The sequence below is a fragment of the Genypterus blacodes genome, unplaced genomic scaffold (assembly GCF_046128005.1).
Source record: "Genypterus blacodes isolate CSIRO-AG114 ecotype Tasmania unplaced genomic scaffold, CSIRO-AGI_Gbla_v1 ptg000065l_1, whole genome shotgun sequence".
Lineage (NCBI taxonomy): Eukaryota > Metazoa > Chordata > Actinopteri > Ophidiiformes > Ophidiidae > Genypterus > Genypterus blacodes.
The window spans coordinates 585,010-606,075 of record NW_027466877.1 but is presented as its reverse complement, the minus strand read 5'-3'; the positions used below and the strand labels follow the sequence as shown (position 1 = coordinate 606,075).

At 51.0% G+C, this 21,066-nt stretch overlaps 4 protein-coding genes across 4 annotated transcripts; 3 read left to right on the top strand and 1 right to left on the bottom strand.

The window, feature by feature from the left end:
- Positions 1-854: 854 nt before the first annotated feature.
- On the bottom strand, positions 855-3,925 carry LOC143004346 (U3 small nucleolar RNA-associated protein 14 homolog A). Its single transcript, XM_076155200.1, has one exon. It carries the CDS (start codon positions 3,845-3,847, stop codon positions 1,430-1,432), a length of 2,418 nt encoding a protein of 805 aa, XP_076011315.1. The 5' UTR covers positions 3,848-3,925; the 3' UTR covers positions 855-1,429.
- A 505-nt stretch (positions 3,926-4,430) lies between these two features.
- On the top strand, positions 4,431-9,998 carry ccdc93 (CCC complex scaffolding subunit CCDC93). The gene is made up of 23 exons (XM_076155201.1): positions 4,431-4,557; positions 5,152-5,265; positions 5,342-5,436; positions 5,594-5,705; positions 5,871-5,969; positions 6,056-6,112; positions 6,190-6,290; positions 6,687-6,720; positions 6,843-6,941; positions 7,043-7,093; positions 7,189-7,275; positions 7,356-7,472; positions 7,547-7,609; positions 7,804-7,877; positions 8,049-8,130; positions 8,214-8,288; positions 8,379-8,450; positions 8,697-8,805; positions 8,899-8,981; positions 9,054-9,091; positions 9,274-9,358; positions 9,452-9,565; positions 9,682-9,998. Exons 1-23 carry the CDS (start codon positions 4,471-4,473, stop codon positions 9,736-9,738), a joined length of 1,905 nt encoding a protein of 634 aa, XP_076011316.1. The 5' UTR covers positions 4,431-4,470; the 3' UTR covers positions 9,739-9,998.
- A 1,337-nt stretch (positions 9,999-11,335) lies between these two features.
- LOC143004344 (fibroblast growth factor 4A-like) lies at positions 11,336-12,914 on the top strand. Its single transcript, XM_076155198.1, has 4 exons — positions 11,336-11,513; positions 12,077-12,202; positions 12,452-12,555; positions 12,732-12,914. The coding sequence occupies exons 1-4, from the start codon at positions 11,336-11,338 to the stop codon at positions 12,912-12,914; spliced, it is 591 nt and encodes a 196-aa protein (XP_076011313.1).
- Positions 12,915-14,714: 1,800 nt separating this feature from the next.
- On the top strand, positions 14,715-20,888 carry tmprss3a (transmembrane serine protease 3a). The gene is made up of 14 exons (XM_076155197.1): positions 14,715-14,739; positions 15,557-15,567; positions 15,661-15,895; positions 16,017-16,127; positions 17,175-17,291; positions 17,567-17,690; positions 17,779-17,898; positions 18,102-18,148; positions 18,472-18,637; positions 18,797-18,966; positions 19,422-19,517; positions 19,960-20,102; positions 20,391-20,543; positions 20,844-20,888. Exons 1-14 carry the CDS (start codon positions 14,715-14,717, stop codon positions 20,886-20,888), a joined length of 1,563 nt encoding a protein of 520 aa, XP_076011312.1.
- The last annotated feature ends 178 nt before the right edge of the window (positions 20,889-21,066 follow it).

Here is a 21,066-nt window from a genome sequence, read left to right as displayed (position 1 = left end):
CTGTATGAAGCTGTAGTAATTGCCCCAAAGAGGTGGTTCGATAGAGAGGAAGATAGAGAGGATGACTGATTTAGTAACTCCGGGCGTTCTAATGGAATTCTCCACTGCCTCTTGGGCGCTCAGGCTGACAGCCATTACCTGAGCTGATGCATAGTCCATTACAGGCGGCTGAGCCTTAATAGAGTGTCTATCAGCTGAAGTACAGAGACGTCAGGTGCCAAAGTATGCACTCTCACCCATGTGTGAAGGTTTAACCCAACTGTAATGGCTTTTCTCTTAGACGCAGCCGCATCGCCTTACAGATGTACTGAAGATCAACAGCAGAAGGAAGAGGAAGAGGAGGGAAGAAGAGGAAGAGAAGGAGGGAAGAAGAGAAAGAAGAGGTCAAGCACAAACTTCTAAAATGGTGCTGTTAGAGGTCCTGTGTTGTCTCTCACACACACACACGGCGGCTGAAGTGTGACCAGGTGAACACACACACAGATCAGCAGGTTGTGTCTGAACACATCATTTAAAGAAGACAAACACGTTTATCCAGCATCGTGCAAACGTTTCTTTCGGTTCATCAAAGAAGAATATCTGTTAAGTGATCGCCTGTATTGATCAGGACACACACACACACACACACAGTGTTGATAGTACAGGTAGATGCTTGTCAGTTCCTCCGTGTGAACACTAGAGGGCGGTGGAGCTCAGAGACATCACAGAAATAAAATAAAGAGCAAACTCAGAATTCAACTTTAAATGCAAATGAATAAGAAATATCTGATCACTTATATTGATTGTGTGTGTTCAGACATACAGACCCCTCAGTGTGTGACCATGGTAACAGCACATGAAACACAAACAGCCTCTGTACGTCTGCAGCATCAAGGTTTATTCTGTTGTGATTTAAGCTGAAACATGAATATAAAACTAGAACATTTCTTTATAATCAACAGAGTGTTTATCTTTCTACTGTGAAGACTTCATGACATTTCATTCTTTTATATCTTTACAAAATCTTTTCATATCAAAGACCTCACTCTGTAAGACAGGAAGTGAAGGTATCTTAGGGACACACACATGATAGTAACATATAGGATGTGTGTGTGTGTGTGTGTGTGTGTGTGTGACACAGTACAAACCTCAGTCTCCTCAGAGGATCACACACACACTGATCACACACACACACTCTGATCTGAAACCATGACCTCATTTATTACAAATCACTCTCAGCTCCACTTCAGACCTCAGACAGGAGACAAAGATGTAAATATGATAAAACAGAGGAATGAGACCGGAGCCTCCGACCTGCAGACACAGGAGGCCACGCCCCCTGACCCTGTCCATATTACCCAGCAGCCTTAGCGTCTCTGTGAACTCTGATCAACATCCACAAACAACTCAACTGTTTTCTCTTAAATCAACACTTCAGAGAGAGTTCCTGCTAATGTTTCCTTTTCTTCGACTTCACAGCCCCTTTCTTCCCAGCATGCACCTGTCTGTTCCCAGCATGCACCTGCGTGTCCCCGGTGGGCGCCTGCGCCTGCTTGTCCTTCAGCAGCTCCTCGCGGCTCAGCGGTGGGATGAAGGACCCCAGCTTGGTCACCACCCTGGGCCGGGTGCTCTTCCTCACCGTGCGCTCCGTGTTCCAGGTGCGGCCGGTCGGCGAGCGCACGGTGCTCTCAAACTGGGCGTGGTCCTGGAAGGGGAAGGGCAGCGAGCTCACCTGGTGGCGGCTGGCAGCAGCGTCCCTCTTCTCCGACACGATGACGCTGGGCAGGCTTCGGTCCTTCCTCTCGGGCGCCGGCTCCGCCTTCAGCCTGAACTTCCGGCGCTTCTTTCGTGAGGTTTTGAGGCCGACGCCCCCCCACTCGCCCCAGCCGGGCAGCGTCAGGTCCACCGCCTGAGGCTTCGCCGCCGCCTCCTGCTTCTTTTTGTCCTTGAGGAAGTCAGAGACCACGTCGTCCCCGGCGAAGGCCTCCTTGATGAGGCCCCTCTGGTCCAGCTCTTCATCTGAGTCTGAGTCCTCCCCCTCCTTCATGGCTGGAGCCAGAGGCACCCTGATGACCTTGGCCTCCTTGGTGAGAACCTGCTTCAGCTCAATCCCCCTCTTCCTCTTGCGCTGCTTGTTTGCCTTTGGGGGGTCAGAGGTCGGGTTCTCAGCCTGTGTGGCCTCCTCAGCAGGCGTCTCCTCAGCAGGCGTCTCCTCCTGGCTGAGGAGCTCCAGGTCCTCCAGGGTCTGGACCCTCATCAGTCCCTCCTCCAGCTGAGCCGGCTGCTCTCCGCTATCTGGGAGCTCAGCGTGTTCTGCTTCCACCTCCCGTCTGCTCTCTGCTATCCCACGGAAGAGGCTGGTGAACTCTGAGAGCTCCTCTTCCTCTTGCTCTTCCTCTTTGTCTGACATTTGCACATCTTCAGCTTTGCTCTCCTCCCCCTCTCCTCCTTCTTCTTCATCATTCACAGTTATGATCTCTGCCTCAGACTCTTCAGCTTGGCGTCGTTTGCGTTTTTGTTCAAACTCTCTGAGCAGCACTTCCTCCTCTGTGCCCTGCACTTCCTCCTCCTCCTCCTCCTCCTCCTCTTCCTCAGCTGTATGAACCTTCAGGCTTGTCTCCTGGGCCGTGTCCTCAGGCTGGCTCGTCTCCTTCTCTGAGGGATCTGCCGTCAGCTTTCCTCTCATCCATGGGTTTGCAGAATCCAGTCCGGTTTCTGCATCGTTGACAAAATCTGGCAGCATCTCTTCCTCCTTCTCCTCCTCCTCCTCCTCCTCTTCCTCCTCACGGCTCAGCGAGGTCACCAGCTTCTGGGTTAGATCTTTGTTCATCTCCAGCTGCTGCTGCATGGCCTTGCGGGCCCCGTGGTCGTACTTGGCCATGATGGCCTTGGACTTGGCCCACTTGCCGCTGTTCTGATGTTTGAGTGACATCCTCTCCTGCATCCTGCCCACCTCCATCCTGTTCAGCTCCTCCAGAGCGGCGGCGGGGTCGCTCTTCACCTTCTCATCAAAGTCCTTGAGGAACTCCTTGCGTTTGGCCTTGTTGTGCACCTTGTGGTACTTCTTGCTCTTGATCTTCCTCTCTCTGCGGGCTTTGGCCTCGTAGTACGACTGCAGCGCCCGAGCCTTCTGCAGCTCCGCTCGCCGGATCTTGGCCTCGTCCAGGCTCATGGCCTTGAGGGACGCCTCCTCTGCGGGGGTCAGCAGGGGGTCCAGGGTCGGCTGCTTGTTGGCGGACAGCAGGGCGAAGACTTCCTGCTCCAGTGGCGTGCGAGCCTTCCAGCCCGTCACCAGCTTCTCCACTGGCTTGGGTCCGACCGGCTCCTTGTCCAGGGGGAAGATGAGCTGCTCGGCGCTCTGGTTCTGCTTGATGACGCTCTTCCACTTGCTGACCTCTGCGGCGGCCTTCTGGAAGGCCACGTCCCTCTGGATCCTCTGGCTCTCCTGCTTGCTGAGGGGCGACTCCATGGTCTTACTGCGGACCTGCAGCTGCTTTAGCTGCTTCTTGGTCTTGACGGGGACAGCCCGGGTCTCGTCCATCGTCCCCAGCAGGTCAGACAGGTGGACTTTGTCTCCTTGCCCCTCGGCGTTCACCGTGAACTCGGACATCAGCACGGCGGCCTCGGATCTCTCCGCCAGCTTCTTCCTCTTCTTCCCTCCGAGGGCGCTGATGGCCTCCAGCAGCTTCTGGTGTCTTCTCTCATCGTCCACGCCGTCCTCCTCTTCCCCGCTGGTAACGTCTTCATCCTCATCTTCTTCATCGTCCTCGTCGTAAGCCACTTCCGGCTTGACTGGCACACTTTGATCTTTCACTTTTAAAGTCTTCCGGCTCTTTTTACTCACTTTCTTCTTCATTATCTTCGCCATGCCGCCGACTGCACTCCCGGAGCGGAGCTGTGTACACGCGTGTGCCGTTTTTCGATACGTTGCCGTAAAACAGCCGTCGTAATGGAGGCTACACTGTCGCAAACGAACCGCTTCTTCTGTTGGATTTGCGGCGGTTTCCGTGACGCTCGCGCCCTCTGCCGGTGAAAGTGTTAAGCGCGCTGTTCACTCTTATTTACATCTTTAGCTTTCTCTCTTTGTTGACATTTTCACAAATAAATCCTTCAAATTTCAAACATTTTCAAAAACGTCAAAAACTGTACAACTCTAATTACATTAAATCAATAAAAGATTACATATCGACCTCCGCATTCATTAACATGAACATAAAGCAATACACAAAGAATGAATAATTAATAATGAGACATAAATATTCTCGTTTTCAGCAGACATGTGTGTGTGTATGTGTGTATCTGTCCAGCGGGTTCCGTTCAATATTAATATAAACTAAAATGCAGTTTATGTATTTATTTAGTTTGCGGCGCAGTATTTTAAAACATTTACATTTATAAAGCATTTATAAAATGATGTAAATTATTGTTATTGTTATTATTTGACGCCTTCCTGTCACGTGTCGCGATCACGTGAGTAGTCATCTGCTCAACATGGCGGCTGCTGCCTCTGTGTTCCAGAGAGTGAGAACTGGATCTAAACTCGGCGCCCAGTACGACCAGGAAGGAAACCTGATCCAGGTCAGACCCAGGCTCCGTCCCCGCTGCTCCCGCGGTCTGTTTACGGCGCTTTGCTCCGGCACAGGGACGTTAGGCGTCGGTTTAGCTTCCGGGCTAATGGAGGAGAGGGGGGGGTGACGTTAGTGACGTAACTGAAATCACGCGCAGATCCTCGTCCTTTGCTCCTGATTGTGATCTGACGCGGATCCCAGTGAGCCCCCATGTCACTCCTGCTGCTGTGGAGCCTGGAGGGAGACAGGGGGTGCTCACTGGGGGTCTGGAGGTCTCTTTTGGGGGCTCACAGAGGTCTGGGGGGCTCACAGGGGTCTGGAGGTCTCTTCTGGGGGGCTAACAGGGGTCTGGGAGGCTCACAGGGAGCCGGTCCAGGATCCTACAAGGAGATCTGAGACCTGTGGCTGCATCTGAACACACACATCATTCTTCTAAATGTTTCCCCTCTCTGCTCTGTAAGATTTCTGCTGTACAAAAGTCCAAACAGCACAAATCTCTCCTACTTTGGTTGCCCTGGTGACAGACACACACCTGTCTGTTTATGATCTTTACCGCTGTGTGTGTGTGTGTGTGTGTGTGTGTGTGTGTTTTTTTTACTTACAGGTGGAGACGCGTGAAGATGAAGAGCAGAGCGTCAAGCTGGCGGAGATCCTGGAGCTCCTGCTGGCCGCCGGATACTTCAGAGCTCGAATCAAAGGGCTGTCACCTTTTGACAAGGTGAACACACACCGTCACAGACACACACACACACACACACACACTCTCTCTCTCTAACCTGAGTCCTGGCCCTCAGGTGGTGGGGGGGATGACCTGGTGCATCACCACCTGTAACTTTGACGTGGACGTGGATCTGCTCTTTCAGGAGAACTCCACCATCGGACAGAAGATGTGAGGAGGAGGAGGAGGAGGATGAGGCTTGATGATGATTTCTGCAAACACACATGAAGTGCAGCACTAACCTCATCAAAGTTCACTCATTGGGTCGCAGCTGATTAACATGTCCTCCCCTCTTCTCTCCTCCTCCTCTCTCCTTGTCTCTCCTCAGAGCTCTGACAGAGAAAATCGTGTCCGTCCTCCCTAAGATGAAGTGTCCTCATCGCCTGGAGCCTCATCAGATCCAGGGCCTGGACTTCATCCACATCTTCCCAGTTGTTCAGGTGGAGGAAGTCTGCTCTGCTCTGTGCTCTGCTCTGTGCTCTGCTCTGTGCTCTGCTCTGTGCTCTGCTCTGTGCTCTGCTCTGTGCTCTGCTCTGTGCTCTGCTCTGTGCTCTGCTCTGTGCTCTGCTCTGTGCTCTGCTCTGATTGGCTGTGTCCTCCTCCAGTGGCTGGTGAAGCGAGCGATGGAGACCAGAGAGGAGATGGGCGACCACGTGAGGATCTTCTCCGTCTCTCAGTTCAACAAGAGCCACACGCTCCCAGAGGTGACAGAGCGTCTCACCTCCTGACCTGTCTCCTGCTGCAGCAGAGTGACATCATGGCTCTGTGTGTGTTTGTGTGAACTGTGTAGGATGAAGAGTTCCTCCAGAGGAAGGACAAGGCTGCCCGGGCGGTGCTCGAGGTCCTGGTGAGTTGTAAAAGCCGGCACAGAGTCAGAGAGCAGCACCAGCGCTCCTTCTGAACCACGACACGCTTTGTCTGCAGGACGTCTACAAACCTCAGAGGAAGTACAGGAGGCAGACGGAGGCGGGCGAGCTGCTGGAGGAGGAGAGCAGAGTTCACTCCACGCTGCTGGAGTACGGAAGGTCAGAGGTCACGCCCACGCCGTCGTCTCAGACCGTCACACGTCCCCTCCGGGCGGGGGGGGCGGAGTTTCCTGTTCTGTTAAACGTGTGAATCCTTTCTTCTCTCCTTCTCTTCTAACTCCACCTTTAAGCCACGCCCTCTCACCTTCACCTTCCTTTTTCTCATCTTCATCATCGTCTCTGTGGTAGAATGTCAGATTTCCTCCTGTAAGTATGAAGCTGTGGAGCTTCTCTTCCTGCTGTGTCGTGTGTGTGTGTGTGTGTGTGTGTGTGCTCTCTGCTTCACCTGCTCATCGTGTTTGGAAGCTGCATGACGTCTTTGTGATCGTGGTTGAAGTTTAGTTTCAGACTCCTTCAGGACGCCGCTTCATGTTTCCTTCTTTGTTTCCTCTGCAGGCGATACGGATTCAGCAAGCAGGCCACAGACAGCGTGAGTGTGTGTGTGTGTGTGTGTGTGTGTGTGTGTGTGTGTGTGTGTGTGTGGCCAGCGATGTCCTATGAGCGCCTGTCTGTGTGGCTGACAGCTTCCTCTTCCTGTCTCTTGTCCTCCAGGTGGACGGAGACAAAGCTGCGGCGGCCGGCGGCTCCCAGGCGACGCCCGCCGGGACGAAGGAGGCGTCAGAGGAAGACGACCTGCGGGCGGCCGAGGAGGCGAGTGAAGACACACAAGTTACTGTGAAAGGAAGTGAACAGTCACGATCACGTCTCTCACGTCTCTCACGTCTCTCACGTCTTCACCGTTTCCCCCTCAGACTCGCATCAAGACCCTGATGACCAGCATGGCGGCCATGGCCAACGAGGAGGTACGGAAGAGTGTGGCTCCTTTGGTCACCACAGGAGGCAGCGGCTCCATCGGTCTGTGTGTGACGTGTGTGTGTGTGTGTGTGCGTGTGTGCAGGGGAAGCTGACGGCGAGCGCAGTGGGTCAGATCGTGGGTCTGCAGTCTGAGGAGATCAAGCAGATCGCCTCTGAGTACGCAGAGAAGGTGAGAAAACGGCGCCCTCCGCCACAGAGTGCCTGGGCCTTAACGTGTGTGAGGTCACGCGTGTCCGTGTGTCCCCGCAGCAGTCGGAGCTGTCGGCGGAGGATCGCTCGGAGCGCTACGGGCCGCTGCAGCAGCACCGGCGTGCCGTGGCGTCGCTCAACAAACAGATCCAGCAGAAGACCAAGCAGCACGAGGAGGTGAGTGGGTCAGAGGTCAGAGGTCGGAGGTCAGCCTCTACAGGAGCCTGCAGTGAAACCTGTTTGTGTTTCAGCTGAAGCAGAAGCACGCAGAGGTGGAGGCAGGAAGCCAGGAGGCCAAGAGGAAGCTGGCAGAGGTACACACACACACACACACACACACACACACACACACACACACACACACACACACACACACACACACACACACACACACACACACACACACACACACACACACACACACACACACACACACACACGCTTTACAGACACAGGACCAATCAGGACCTGCTCCTGCCCTTCTCTTCTTCTCTTCTTCTCTCCTCAGGCCACAGAGCTGTCGGACAAACTGGACAAAGAGCTGAAGACTTTAGAGGAGGCGGAGACTGAAGCTGACAGCAGGTGTGTGTGTGTGTGTGTGTGTGTGTGTGTGTGTGTGTGTGTGTGTGTGTGTGTGTGTGTGTGTGTGTGTGTGTGTGTGTGTGTGTGTGTGTGTGTGTGTGTGTGTGTGTGTGTGTGTGTGTGTGTGTGTGTGTGTGTGTCACTCTCACATCTTCTCCTGCCTTGTTTCAGCTCGTTGGAGAAGCTGAGGGGTCTGGTTTCCATGAATGAGAACCTGAAGCAGCAGGAGCAGGAGTTCCGCACACATTGCAGAGTGAGTGCATGAACACACACACACACACACACAGCTAACAGGTAAATCATCCCTCCGTGTGTGTGTGTGTGTGTGCGCTGTAGGAGGAGATGTCTCGCCTGCAGCAGAACATGGAGGAGCTGCAGACGGCCTCAGCTCCTGAAACAGAGGAGGAGAAGGTGAAACATCCAGCAGCATCCAGGTTCCTCCAGACCTGTGGAGCTCTGTGAAGACGTGAAGAAGCTGAGCCGCTGTGTTTCTCTTCTCAGGAGAGGAACGAGCTGATAGACAAGCAGTACAACACCGACCGAGAGAAGCTGCAGAAGCTCCGTTTGCTCATGGTAACCATCTGACACGTCCCAGCAGATTAGATGAGATGAGCCGGAGCTGCAGCGACCTCTGTGAAGGGAAGTAGGTCAGCAGATAGCAGCGGCAGGAGATAAGAGCCCAGCGTCGCTCTGGAACCATGTCAGGGAGCAGATTAGACTACAGACTCCATGTTTGTGGAGATGTTCTGAGAGAATCCAGATCCTTCAAGCTTCCACACAGTCAGAAGGTTCAAACGTGGGTTCTTCTCCCCCCCTCAGGCTCGGAGGAACCGGGAGATCGCCATCCTGCAGAGGAAGATCGACGAGGTGCCGAGCCGGGCCGAGCTGAGCCAGTACCAGAAGAGGTTCATCGAGCTCTACAGCCAAGGTGGACCTTCTCTCCTGCCGCCGTGGTCTTCTCACGCTCTGACCTCAGCCAGCAGACCGAGCTTAACCTCTGACCTCTGACTTGTGCTTCCAGTTTCTGCCACACACAAGGAGACCAAGCAGTTCTTCACCCTGTACAACACTTTAGACGACAAGAAGGTTTACCTGGAGAAGGAGGTCAGTGCCCCGTCCTTCCTCCTGCTAACCCTAACCCTAACCCCCGTCTGACCTCTGCTCTGCCTCCTGCAGGTCAATCTGCTGAACTCCATCGTGGACAACTTCCAGCAGTGAGTAGCTTGTGTGTGTGTGTGTGTGTGTGTGTGTGTGTGTGTGTGTGTGTGTGTGTGTGTGTGTGTGTGTGTGTGTGTGTGTGTGTGTGTGTGTGTGTGTGTGTGTGTGTGTGTGTGTGTGTGTGTGTGTGTGTGCGCGCGTGCGCGTGTGTGTCTGAGCTCTGATCTGCCGTTGTCAGGGCGATGTTGTCTTCGGCAGCCAAGGAGCAGTTCCTCAGGCAGATGGAGCAGATCGTGGAGGGCATCAAGCAGAGCCGCATAAAGGTGGGTCAGGTCTCCTCCCTCACTCGTCCTGTGGTGTGTGACGCTCTGTGGCGCTCTGTGACGCCCGCTTCCTTCCTGTCTGCGCCCTCACAGATGGAGAAGAAGAAGCAGGAGAACAAGATGAGGAGGGACCAGCTGAACGACGAGTACCTGGAGCTGCTGGACAAGCAGAGGCTCTACTTCAAAACTGTCAAGGACTTCAAAGAGGTCAGAGTTTAGAAGGAACCCTTTGACTATACACACACACACACCATTACATAAACAAATACTAATTCTCCCTCGACTTCAGTGGAATAAGCATGACCTCATTTCTTCTTCTGCAGGAGTGTCGGAAGAACGAGATGCTGCTGTCCAAGATGAGAACCAAAGGAGCCTCCTAGCCCTCATGGGCTAGGAGGCTCCTAGGAGGCTAATGACGACATTCCACACAGACCCTTTGTCACATTTGTAACTCCACTCACTCCTGTGCCAACTCCAAACCACAGTAGAAGACGAAGAAGAAGAATCAGCTGTTTCATGTGTTCAGCTTCAGTTTCCATGTTTCCATGTCACACAGGCTTAATAAACGTATTCAGTGTGTGACAGAGTGCAGTGATGTCATGTATGATTCATGCTGATTAAAAGCAAACATGTAATCAGCTTCAGTCACAAATTGAGTGTGTGAAGGAAACATCCTGCGAGCCTGAACGAACCTCAGACAGCAGCCAGAGCAGCAGCGTATCGCCACGGGAACACTGATAACAAAGCCTCTGTGGAAGTCACAGGGAAGAATCGATACAGCGAGAAGAGCAGACGGGGTAACAGTCACATTACATCATCACATTAAAGAGGGCTGAGGTCTGTGGTCGAGCTCAGACGCGGGCGGCGTCACAAAGGTGCGTTTAACGTCGCCGGGTTAGCTGCAGAAGCATGTCTTATGGGTCAAAAGTAACATTGGCGAAGTAGCAGCCAAAAAGCACACGGTTGCCATGGAAACCAGCAGAATCTGTACAACTGCTACTACCAAAACATGAAAGCCGCCAGCAAACGCACACATCAACAAAGTTCAATCATAGGAGGTGGAGTTCAGGATCCAGACTGGTTTACTGACAACACAAGAGTTTGACTCGATGACTGTGATAGTTAATGAGCAGGAGCGTTGCAGATGAATGAGAGCCTGTAAACACGTCGCCGCTCAGGTTCCTCGGTGCCTTTGTGTTGTTTGTTCTCGGCCCGTTTGCTATCAGCGCCGCCTGAGCTCCAATCTCCTGCCTGCGATACCAAACAGACAAGTTTGCTTGTTTCACGGCCGTCAGAGGTTTGATTCTGTGACACGCTAACAACCTCAGATACCCAAACACCAGCCGCTCCTCGCTTATCTGACTGGACCACTTTGCTCAGCTGAGAACTGGACCACAGGGGTCACATGACCACCCTCAGGTATGTGGGTCTGCCATTGGTGTGTGTGTGTGTGTGTGTGTGTGTGTGCGATGCCAAAACCAAACAAAAGGTCACCTCAGGTCAGACTGTCCACACGTCTCCATACATGAACATCACCTGCGTTAGGTTGATCGAGCTAAAAGCTACGGGGTTAATCCAGTGTGACGAAAGTACAGAAACAAAGTGTGGTTGTGTTGAAGGGTGTGTGTGAGGGTGAAAAAGAGAAAGAGAGAGAGAGAGAGAGAGAGAGAGAGAGAGAGAGAGAGAGATACGGTGGTGTTCATGTGAGAGGCTTGGAGGAGATAAAAGGGGGAAGAGCGTGTAGAGGAGAGGACAGTGACCCTGTGGTGCGCCAGAGCTTTCAACACAGGAGCAGAGAAGTGTGAAGACCTGTGAGGACCTGTGAGGACGTGAAGAAGTGTGAGGACCTGTGAGGACCTGTGAGGACCTGTGAGGACGTGAAGAAGTGTGAGGACCTGTGAGGACCTGTGAGAACGTGAAGAAGTGTGAGGACCTGAGGACGTGAGGACGCGTCAGGTGGATCTGATGCTCTGTGGGATGAGGACGGATGCTCCTCTGCTGTTTCCAGGGTTACTGCTCGTCCTGGTCGCCGGTGTGTTCGTGTTCCCCGCAGACGCCTACAAACGCGAGGCGTCTTCATCACCAGAGGAGCAAGCGAGTCGCCTGAGAGGTCTCTGGAAGATCCACATGAAGGAGTCCAAGCAGAAGAGCAAAGGTCAGGAGGAACTTTATTCAAGAGAAGCATGAACAGGTTCATCTATAAAGAGGCATGATGTCATTGTACTTGAGATTAAATGAGTCTTCTATTCTATAAAAGCTCTGTAAAAAAACATTTATTCAAAGATGTGAATATCTGAATATTTCTGCCAAGCCATTATTTTCCAAATAATTTCTATTTTTACATTGTTATTCAAATTATTAGAAAATAAAAAAGCTTAAAAATTCTGCATGGACAGAAATTCTACAAATAAATCCTCAACAGTTTTGACAAATATATCTGAAACATCCGGGAAACTTAAAAAGTACATTTCTTACCAAAATAAAAATTGTGAACATTTTTCAATTGGTTTTGAATTTTCAAAAAATTGTTATTTGTTCAAAAGAAGTAAAGAAATCCCTTATTAACTGTTATGAGCTGCAGATTATGATTTGATGACAAATAATTAATAAAGAAGTAAAATATATAGAATATGCAAGTTAAAGTATATAAACACGTACACGTGTGGATGGTTCCACGCCTGTAACCACCTAACAGCCAATCATCTCCTTCCCCTGCAGCTTCCTCTCCTCCAATCGGATCGGGGCTCAAGCAGCAGCTGCTGTACTGCCGTGTGGGGATTGGCTACCACCTCCAGATTCTGCCCGACGGCTCGGTGGGCGGAGTCCACAAACCAACGGAACACTGTGAGTTCAATGCTATGGAAACGCTTTAAAGCACATCATAAGAACAATGCTCACTGTTACCATGGATACACACTTGGTGTAAGTTGTGCATTATTGATGGCTCAGTGCCATTTAGGTACGGAGCTCTTTGGTACTGTGACACCTAAATGGAATGCAGCCATCATTAAAGTTACACTCACACATGAGTAAGGTTGTTCCTTTCTGCATGTGACGATGTCATGACTGTCTTTGTGTCTTCATGTCTTCCAGGCTGGCTGAGGGTGTTCACCATGAAGAACGGTGTGGTGGGAATCAAAGGAGTCAAGAGCGGCTTGTACCTCTGCATGCGCGGGACTGGAGCGGTGTACGGATCGGTACGTAGCCCACAACAACCACGTCAGACTGCATCTGTGGTGCCATCATATACACACATCCATCCATCTCCATACTGGCTTAGCCTGAGCAGGACCCCTGGAGTCCCAGGGTTCACTTCCACCTCAAACGTTCCCTGTCTTTGGTTTTAATCGATCCGTTTCCGGTCTTTCCCTAGGAGCAGTTTTCAGACGAGTGCCTGTTTAAGGAGAACCTGGAGGAGAACCTATACACCACCTACTCCTCTCTGTCTCGTCCAGGAAACTACCTGGCTCTGTCCCAGAGGGGACTGGTGAAGAGGGGCAACAAGGCAGGACGCCACCAGTCGTGCACCCACTTCCTGCCTCGGTGGACGTCGTAACGTGGGTCCACCAAGCGGAGAACGCCTCAGCACTTTAGAACCGTCGGAAGGCCTGGACTATGTTTGCATTGGTTTCAGAGCTGGAATGCTCGTAGAACAGGAAGTAACCTTACAGGATATCGAAGGCTTTAATAACCTTGTTACAAATCCAAAACTTCTTATTCCTAAACAAGGCTCATGGCTCATGGCTCCCAGGTTTCACGTTCAGCAGGACTTTCCACACAACCTAAAGGAGAGTTTGAGGAATTTTTCATCAATTCCTTGGTAGTGGACCAGAAGCTTCTCAGACTGTTTGTTTGTTGTGGGATTCTGTGCTAGTAGACTCCAGCTCAGGCACCAACACCGTGTCTATGGAAGGTGGTAAAGCACCACCTGTCAGGTCGGAGATCCCCAGCGTTCCCAGCACTGAACCCAAACTAGGAATATGGATTCTCAGTGGGAGATCAGAGGTCAGCAGTAAAACAAGTTCTACCATTGTTACAAAGACGAGCTGAACAGCTTTACCTCGGCAGAAGTTGCTTTACTTTATGGACTAATTGGACAAACTTGAGTCCAGGTGGTTTGACCTCTAACCTACCAGTTTAGTATTTAATATAATGTATACAATATCATATAATATAATGTATGTAATATAGTATATCCATGTATTTAATTGAGCTGCTGTAAAAACTTGCACATTTCTCTTTATTATTTATGGAATTTATATTTTTATATCGTTGTTTACTTGAAGATAAAAACTTTATTTTTCATAATAAATCAATAGGAAGCACAAAGCAGCAGCAGCAGAATCTTGTGAGTTCGTCTTTACTGCTCTCTAGTGTTCAGACATGAGTAACACATCTTTACACAGTACAGTACTAACACTGTCCAGTACCTTCAGCAATACTCAACTGAATACTTTTACTAAATAATCATCAATACTACTTATACTATGCTATTATACTCATCCTCATCCTGTCTGGAAATACAAGGTTTCCCTCAGTCAGTGGCACGTGTCTCCTCTCTGCTGGGACCTGACGGAGGTATTGTTGCAGCCTGGGGGCTCTGGCTGAGGGGCTGAGGGGCTGAGGGGCTGAGGGGCTGAGGGGCTGAGGGGCTGAGGCCTCCAACGGCTGGAAATCTACAAGGATTTGTTGATTAATAGACAAAGAATCATCATTTTATACCGACTTATACATTTACTTTTATAGTGATTTGCACAAACTTGGCTTGAAACCCAAAATTGAGATGTTTGGTAAACAAGATGCTGATTTCTGAAGATAAACTGCTTTGCCACAGTAATAATTCTGGAACATTCCAAGTAAAGGTTGTTTAGTACGTCTAAATGCAGACTGACTTTGCGTTTGAGTTCTTCTTCTTCTTCTTCTATGGCTGCAGTGTGGCAGCTGTGCAGCCTGTATGAGCAGCAGGTGTCCAGCCATTAACCTCCATCTCTTTACCCCTCCTCCTCCTCCTCTTCCTCCTCACCCCGTCTCTCCGGCCTCTTAGGGACACACGAGCATGTAACCCAACCCACAGAGCAGGAGGTGCAGGGTCACCTGATCCTCCCCCTCTGACTCAGGCCTCAGGACTCACCTGCTCAGGTGTCCCTTTGTGCTGCAGAACAGGCAGCAGGGAGGCAGCCATTATTCAGAGGAAGCTGGAGAGAGAGGAGGAAGAAGAAAACAAAGAGGAGGAGAAGAGAGAAAGGAAAAGAGGAAGAGAAGGAGACAGTGAAAGGGAGAGGGAAGTGAGGAACAGAAGGGACATGGACGGACTCAGTTCTTGGACACAGCGGGGCTGATTTTGGACAATGGCATCATGACGAAACCCTTCGAGGACATCAGTAAGTTGGACTTTAAACCCAGAAGGTCTCAGGAGGATCTACAGGGACTCCAGCTGGTTCATCCTCCTCTTCATCTCTCTCTTTGCAGACACCGCTGATGCTGCTGTTGCTGATGCCACCGACGCTGCTGCCACAGCAGACCAACTAAGACCAGACCCACCAACGCCAGACCCACTAACACAAGATCCACCAACACCAGACCCACCAACATCAGACCCACCAGCATCAGACCCACCAGCACCAGACCCCCTTACAGTAAGTGCACAAATGAGAGCTTCTAACGTGAGCTTCCTGTTTTGTATGTTTTGTATCCTGTAAGCTTTCTGGAGGATTCCTGACCTAAATATTTCCCTCATTTCAAAGATGTGAACCCACATATCTATAAACCATCAGAGCCGTAATACATCTGTGCCCTTCATTTCATTCCCTCAGGACAGTTATGGTTCTTTAAGGCTCAAAGCCAAACCATTGCTTAAACTTGCTCCACAATTTTACAAGTCTGAACTCTGGGTTAGAGATGGACCTTTTAGACTAATTGCCTTGTTTGAAACGGTCCCTCAGGAGTCTTAGTGGACAGTTTGTCAAAGGGGGTGTGTTCTGTTTGTTAGTTTGATGAGGTTGCTTCATTTTGATTGGTCCTTAACCTCCTTTACTCAGACACGCCCATAAGTTACGAGGCGAGCGAGCGTTTGGTCAGCGTCCATAGTCTTTGTGTCTGTAAGTGGGTCAGTGTTTGCTGCTCAGGCCGGAGGGAGACGGCCAATCAGAACAGGGATGAGGCCTTAAAGTGATAGTGTCTGAAATGATTTTCACTCAGTGTGCAGCAAGGTACAGTAGAGGTGGATCAATCAGAGCTTTTTCGGTATGATCTTAAACGTCTCCATGTCAATACCTCAGTCCGCTTCATGTCCCCCTGTCTAGAGGCCTGAGGAAGAGGCCCCCGCAGAGCCGGACCCCGCCCAGATCGAGGTGGTGTCTGTGACGGAGGAAGACCTCCCGCCGATTGAGACCCCCAACACGGTGAACGTCAGCCCCCTGGGCAGCTTCTGTACCGAGTCTCAGCCCGAGATCGATCCTGCCAAACCCACTGAGCCCAAACCTGCAGCAGCACCCGGCCCCACCATGCCAATCACCAAGGTGCAGCCCTTCATCAACGGTGAGACGGCGTACACGTAGAGACAAACACACACAGGAAGTCACCTGCTAATATCAGAGCTTTGTACTTTGAGGATGGACAGATACATCCTGTAGACGTCTCTGTACTTCTGCTTCCACAGAGGACGACGTGATAAAGACATGGAAGACGACGCTGATGGCTCACCGGCTGGAGCTGCTGATCGCCTCTGGCCTGGTTCTGCTCATCTTCATCCTGGGCATCGGCCTGGGAGGTGAGCGGCTCAGAGTTGTGACATAATGGAGTCACAGTAGCACCAACAGCCATAAATATTTAACTTGCGCTTCAAAGCGCTGCTACACTTTAGTCCCAGCATGTAAACCACTCAGGGAACTGAACCTGGACTACAGGGGGAGGATCAGGGCAGATGGATGAAAACACTCTGTCATCCAGGAGGAGCTAGTGTTCAACATGAGGTTGCCTATAGAACCACAAACCCACAGGTCCTGAACACGACCTGATGCAGCTGGCCAATCAGGACAGGGCAGGCCACGCCTTAAAGACTCATAACCCAAAGCCAGGCACACACCTTTCAGCTCGCTGAGATTTCAACCTGCACAAATTGTACAAACAAGTTCAGAGTTGGAACCTAAGTTCAGCCGAGTCAGCGCTCACTTGATTCACAACAAAGTGAACAGGCACTGCTCCAGTCCACCAGGGGGCGGTGGTTTCTATTCCACACTGATAGAATCTTCCCTAGGTTAGGACAGGATCTATCCCTCTTTCTATGCCTTTCAATTGCCCAGTGCTACAGCGCCACTCAGTGGACAGTCTGGACAATGGTCTTTATTTAAGGGAACCTGGAAGTCCCCTTATACACATGTTTACATTTTAGACCATCTAAGATTAAACCTAAAACCCATCAAGTCCTCTAAAGTCTAAGATCAGATGTAAAGCCCAAAACAAGTGATAGATGTTGAAGAATGTCCTGTGTGAGAATATGAAGTGATCAGAAGTGAATCTGGGATCTGGAGCCGGTTGGTTCTTGTGGTGTTTGGTTGTAAACGATCTCAAATGGAGTCGCTCTGCTATTGATAGCAGAGCGGCTCTTACACAAGTGGAAGATGAGATGATTATGAGAGCAAGCACACACACACATCACACACACACACACACACATCACACACACACACACATCTAGTGGATCCAGTAGAGTCCACAGCTCTTCCTGTCTGGTTCACATTTAATATTAAAGAATTTTACATATCTAAGGAAAAAGAAATGTAATTATTATCGTGTGTGTGTCTGTGTGTGTGTGCAGTCGGTCTGAGGTGTTCGGGGAAGTTTCGTTGTGGCTCGTCATCTCGCTGCATCAGCACCTCTGCTCAGTGTGACGGAGAAGAAGACTGTGAGGGAGGAGAGGACGAGCTCGGCTGTGGTGAGAGAGAGACACACACACACACACACACACACACACACACACACACACACACACACACACACACAAGAATAAACTGTTTTAGCTGTCGGCATAAGATGCTAAATCATAATAAAAATCAGCCTCTCTCTCTTTCTCCCCCGTCTCTTCCTCTCTCTCTCTCTCTCTCTCTCTCTCTCTCTCTCTCTCTCTCTCTCTCTCTCTCTCTCTCTCTCTCTCTCTCTCTCTCTCTCTCTCTCTCTCTCTCTCTCTCTCTCTCTCTCCTCCTCTCTCAGTGCGGCTGAGTGGGAAGCGTTCTGTTCTGCAGGTTCTCAGTGGGGGGTCTTGGAGGACGGTCTGCTCAGAGGCCTGGAGCGACGTGCTGAGCCTCTCGGCCTGCAGACAGCTGGGATACTCCAGGTACCAGCTGGGGGTCACGACCCTCTGGGGTAAAGGGACAGGAGCAGACCTTCTCTCAGATGAATAACTCCCCTCCTCATGTTGTCAGGTTTGTGGAGTCTCTGTCCGCCCCCCTGTCCTCCATCGAGCCGGACTTCAGGGCCGACCTGGTGTCCATCAACCTGAGTCTGACAGAGATCATCAAGCTCCAGAACTCCTCATACCTCAGGTACTCACTTTACATGATAGAACCTAAAACAGGGTGTTTTCACTCAGCGTGCAGAGCCATGCTGCAGCAAAGGAGAGTGGGAGAGGAATCAATCAGTACTTTTCCACATTTAAACGTTTCAAAGGTTTCAATAAAGACCCTCAATGAAGATGAGCACATGTTTATGTTTATAAAATGTTTATGTGTCTGACCTCTGACCTCAGTAAGACTCAGTGCAGCTCAGGGAACGTGACCACGCTGAAATGCATCGGTGAGGACACTACGCCAACCCAGCCACCTTTAAGTCGGGTTGAAGCTTCTCAGGAGTGTGTGTGTGTGTGTGTGTGTGACACCTGTGTTTGTTCCTATCTTCAGTGTTTGTGTGGTTTTACAGTGCTTGTCGTTTTGTGTTGTCAGCTTCATCTTCACGTTTCTGCCAAAGCTTCAGGTTTCCTCCGTTTCTCTAAACGAAAAGAAAGAATGAGACACAGAGCGACAAACTAACACGTAAACCACGCTCTGGCAGAGGTGACGAGGAGTGAATATGACTTAAGACAGGAGAGCCTTAACTCTGTGCTGACCTTTGACCCTCAGCGTGCGGCTCCCGGCCTCAGTTTCACTCCCGTATCGTCGGGGGCAACTTCAGCCGGGCGGGGCAGTTTCCCTGGCAGGTCAGTCTGCACTACAGGAACGAGCATCTGTGTGGAGGCTCCATCATCAGCACCACCTGGATCCTCACCGCCGCTCACTGCATGTATGGGTGAGTCTCTCACACACACACACACACACACACACACACACACACAGCAGAACGCTCCACACTGTAAACATCCTCTGTCCACTTTAAATTAACCATGGGGATTGTTTCTGTCCTCTACCGCTCTGTTTGACCTTGACCTTTGACCCGGCCCCCGCTCAGGTTCTCTGACCCCAGCATGTGGTCGGTGCACGTGGGCCTGACGGAGCAGCCGGGTCACGGCGCTCAGTCTCTGGCGGTGGAGCAGATCGTTTATCACGCTCGCTACCGAGACAAAGCTCTGGACTACGACATCGCTCTGATGAGGCTGTCTGAGTCGCTCCACTTCAACGGTACACACACACACCTACACACACCTTACATGTTACATACATGTAACTGATCTGAGGGGCCGGGCAGATACAGTAAGATCTCTCTCTCTCTCTCTCTCTCTCTCTCTCTCTCCATCTCTCTCAGGTTTCTGCTCTCTGACAGCCGTGTGTCATTATCTGTATCACTTGTCGCTCTCGTCTTCATCTCTCTCTCGTCTTCATCTCTCTCTCGTCTTCATCTCCCTTCCTTCTGCACCTGTCCCTTCACCACACGAGGCTCTGGCGTGCAGTCGTGTCACTTGTCCAGTTCACATTCAACGCTTTAAAACCAAACATGAAGCAGCCACCGTTTGAAAACAGGGATTTGTTTCAGGCACTGTGGAGGGAAGAGTTAAACCCCCCGTCCTCTCTCTCTCCCTCTCTCTCTCTCCCTCTCTCTCCCTCTCTCTCCCTCTCTCTCCCTCTCTCCCCTCCAGGATTGGTGGAGCCCATCTGTCTGCCAAACTACGGGGAGGAGTTTGAGGAGGGCACCATGTGCTGGATCTCTGGGTGGGGAGCAACAGAGGATGGAGGCGAGTCTGCACACACAACGCACAACACACAACACAAACACCATGACTGCTGCCACACACACGTCTGATGACAGCCCAGCCACACACACACACACACACACACACACACACACACACACACACACACACACACCACCCTGTCTCATAACAAGATGACAAAGCCTGGCTCAGAAAAAGCTCCAAATATTCTCTGAGAAGATTTATGGGACACTTTTCATTAATAAAGTTGTGAATCAAACATAAAACTTTAATTCTACAAAATGATTTATTTTCTTTTGATTGTTGAAAATTTTAGAAAACGACAAAATTCCAGAGGTTTCAAATAAAAGACAAATCCAAAGGAAAGTGACCTCTGACCCTGCAGCTCACCTCACCAGCCTCTTGTCCAGTGAAGCCTTCTCCCTCATTAACCCTTCCTGGGCTTTGTGGCTGGTCTCCTCAGGTCAGGGAAGTCTGGAGCTGCGCTCGGCTCAGGTGGCTCTCATCTCCACCAAGACCTGCAACCAGCAGCAGGTGTACGGAGGCTTCATCTCCCCCTGGATGCTGTGTGCCGGGTACCTGGAGGGAGGAGTCGACTCCTGTCAGGTACAGCTGACCAGGCAGAAGACATGACCTCATACTCTCTCTCTCTCACACACACACACACACACACACGTTAGTCAGGTGAGAGGCAGACTGCTGCTGCGTCTCTTCATCTCTTCTCTGGCTCGTGCCTGTAACGTTACTTTGTATCGCTGGAGCATAGTTGCCAAGGTTACAGACAACACATAATCAATAACATCACTAACACAAAGCTGGAGGGCTCCAGAGACGACACAGTGCAGCTTTGTGTGAACATGAATCCCACTCCTTCTGTGTCCCGCCTCTCCTCAGGGGGACAGCGGCGGCCCTCTGTCCTGCGAGGACGCGTCCGTCTGGAAGCTGATCGGGGCGACCAGCTGGGGGATGGGCTGCGCCATGCCCAGCAAGCCGGGCGTCTACACTCGCATCACGCAGGCGCTCAGCTGGGTCCGACAGCAGATGGAGGTCAGTGAGAGACGTCGGACATAAGGCCGCTCAGGCTCCGCCTCCTTAGAATGACACAACGTTACAAAGTGAGGGTTCAGAGGGGAAGATGTTCAGCTGGGCATCGTAGATCTCTATCCTGTACCAATGACTTCAGGTAGCTTTTAGCATTTCATCAAATAGCTTCAAGTTGCAGAAAGTGTTCCTACTTCCTGTTTGCCTTGATCACAGTGCTGATGCCATGTTTAAGTGATGTTCAGTTACATGGATGTTTGTTTGTGCCCCGGGGCGTATACACATCTTGTTGTTCTGTCATTTCAGAGAGTGGAGGCTCAGAATCCTGGGCCGACCAGCACAGACCAATGAGACGGACACAGATCAACCGCCAGCATTCAGCAAAGGACCCGACACGCCAGGGACTCGACACTCAAACAGAAGACACTCGGACACTGAAAGGATTTTACGAGAAACCTTGGATGAACTGGATGAACTCTGAGCAATGGCCAAGTCACGGATCAGAGTCCCGTTGGCGGACAGAGACAGA

Bases quoted from the DNA above. Each gene is read 5' to 3' on its own strand.
- ccdc93 (XM_076155201.1), top strand. From the start codon at position 4,471: ATGGCGGCTGCTGCCTCTGTGTTCCAGAGAGTGAGAACTGGATCTAAA. The intron at 6,721-6,842 runs GTGAGTGTGTGT...CTTGTCCTCCAG, and splicing joins GCAAGCAGGCCACAGACAGC to GTGGACGGAGACAAAGCTGC. The intron at 8,131-8,213 runs GTGAGTGCATGA...TGTGCGCTGTAG, and splicing joins AGTTCCGCACACATTGCAGA to GAGGAGATGTCTCGCCTGCA.
- LOC143004344 (XM_076155198.1), top strand. From the start codon at position 11,336: ATGAGGACGGATGCTCCTCTGCTGTTTCCAGGGTTACTGCTCGTCCTG. The intron at 12,203-12,451 runs GTGAGTTCAATG...CATGTCTTCCAG, and splicing joins CCACAAACCAACGGAACACT to GCTGGCTGAGGGTGTTCACC. The intron at 12,556-12,731 runs GTACGTAGCCCA...GTCTTTCCCTAG, and splicing joins CTGGAGCGGTGTACGGATCG to GAGCAGTTTTCAGACGAGTG.
- LOC143004346 (XM_076155200.1), bottom strand. From the start codon at position 3,847: ATGGCGAAGATAATGAAGAAGAAAGTGAGTAAAAAGAGCCGGAAGACT.
- tmprss3a (XM_076155197.1), top strand. From the start codon at position 14,715: ATGACGAAACCCTTCGAGGACATCA. The intron at 17,292-17,566 runs GTGAGAGAGAGA...CTCCTCTCTCAG, and splicing joins AGAGGACGAGCTCGGCTGTG to TGCGGCTGAGTGGGAAGCGT. The intron at 19,518-19,959 runs GCGAGTCTGCAC...TGGTCTCCTCAG, and splicing joins GGGAGCAACAGAGGATGGAG to GTCAGGGAAGTCTGGAGCTG.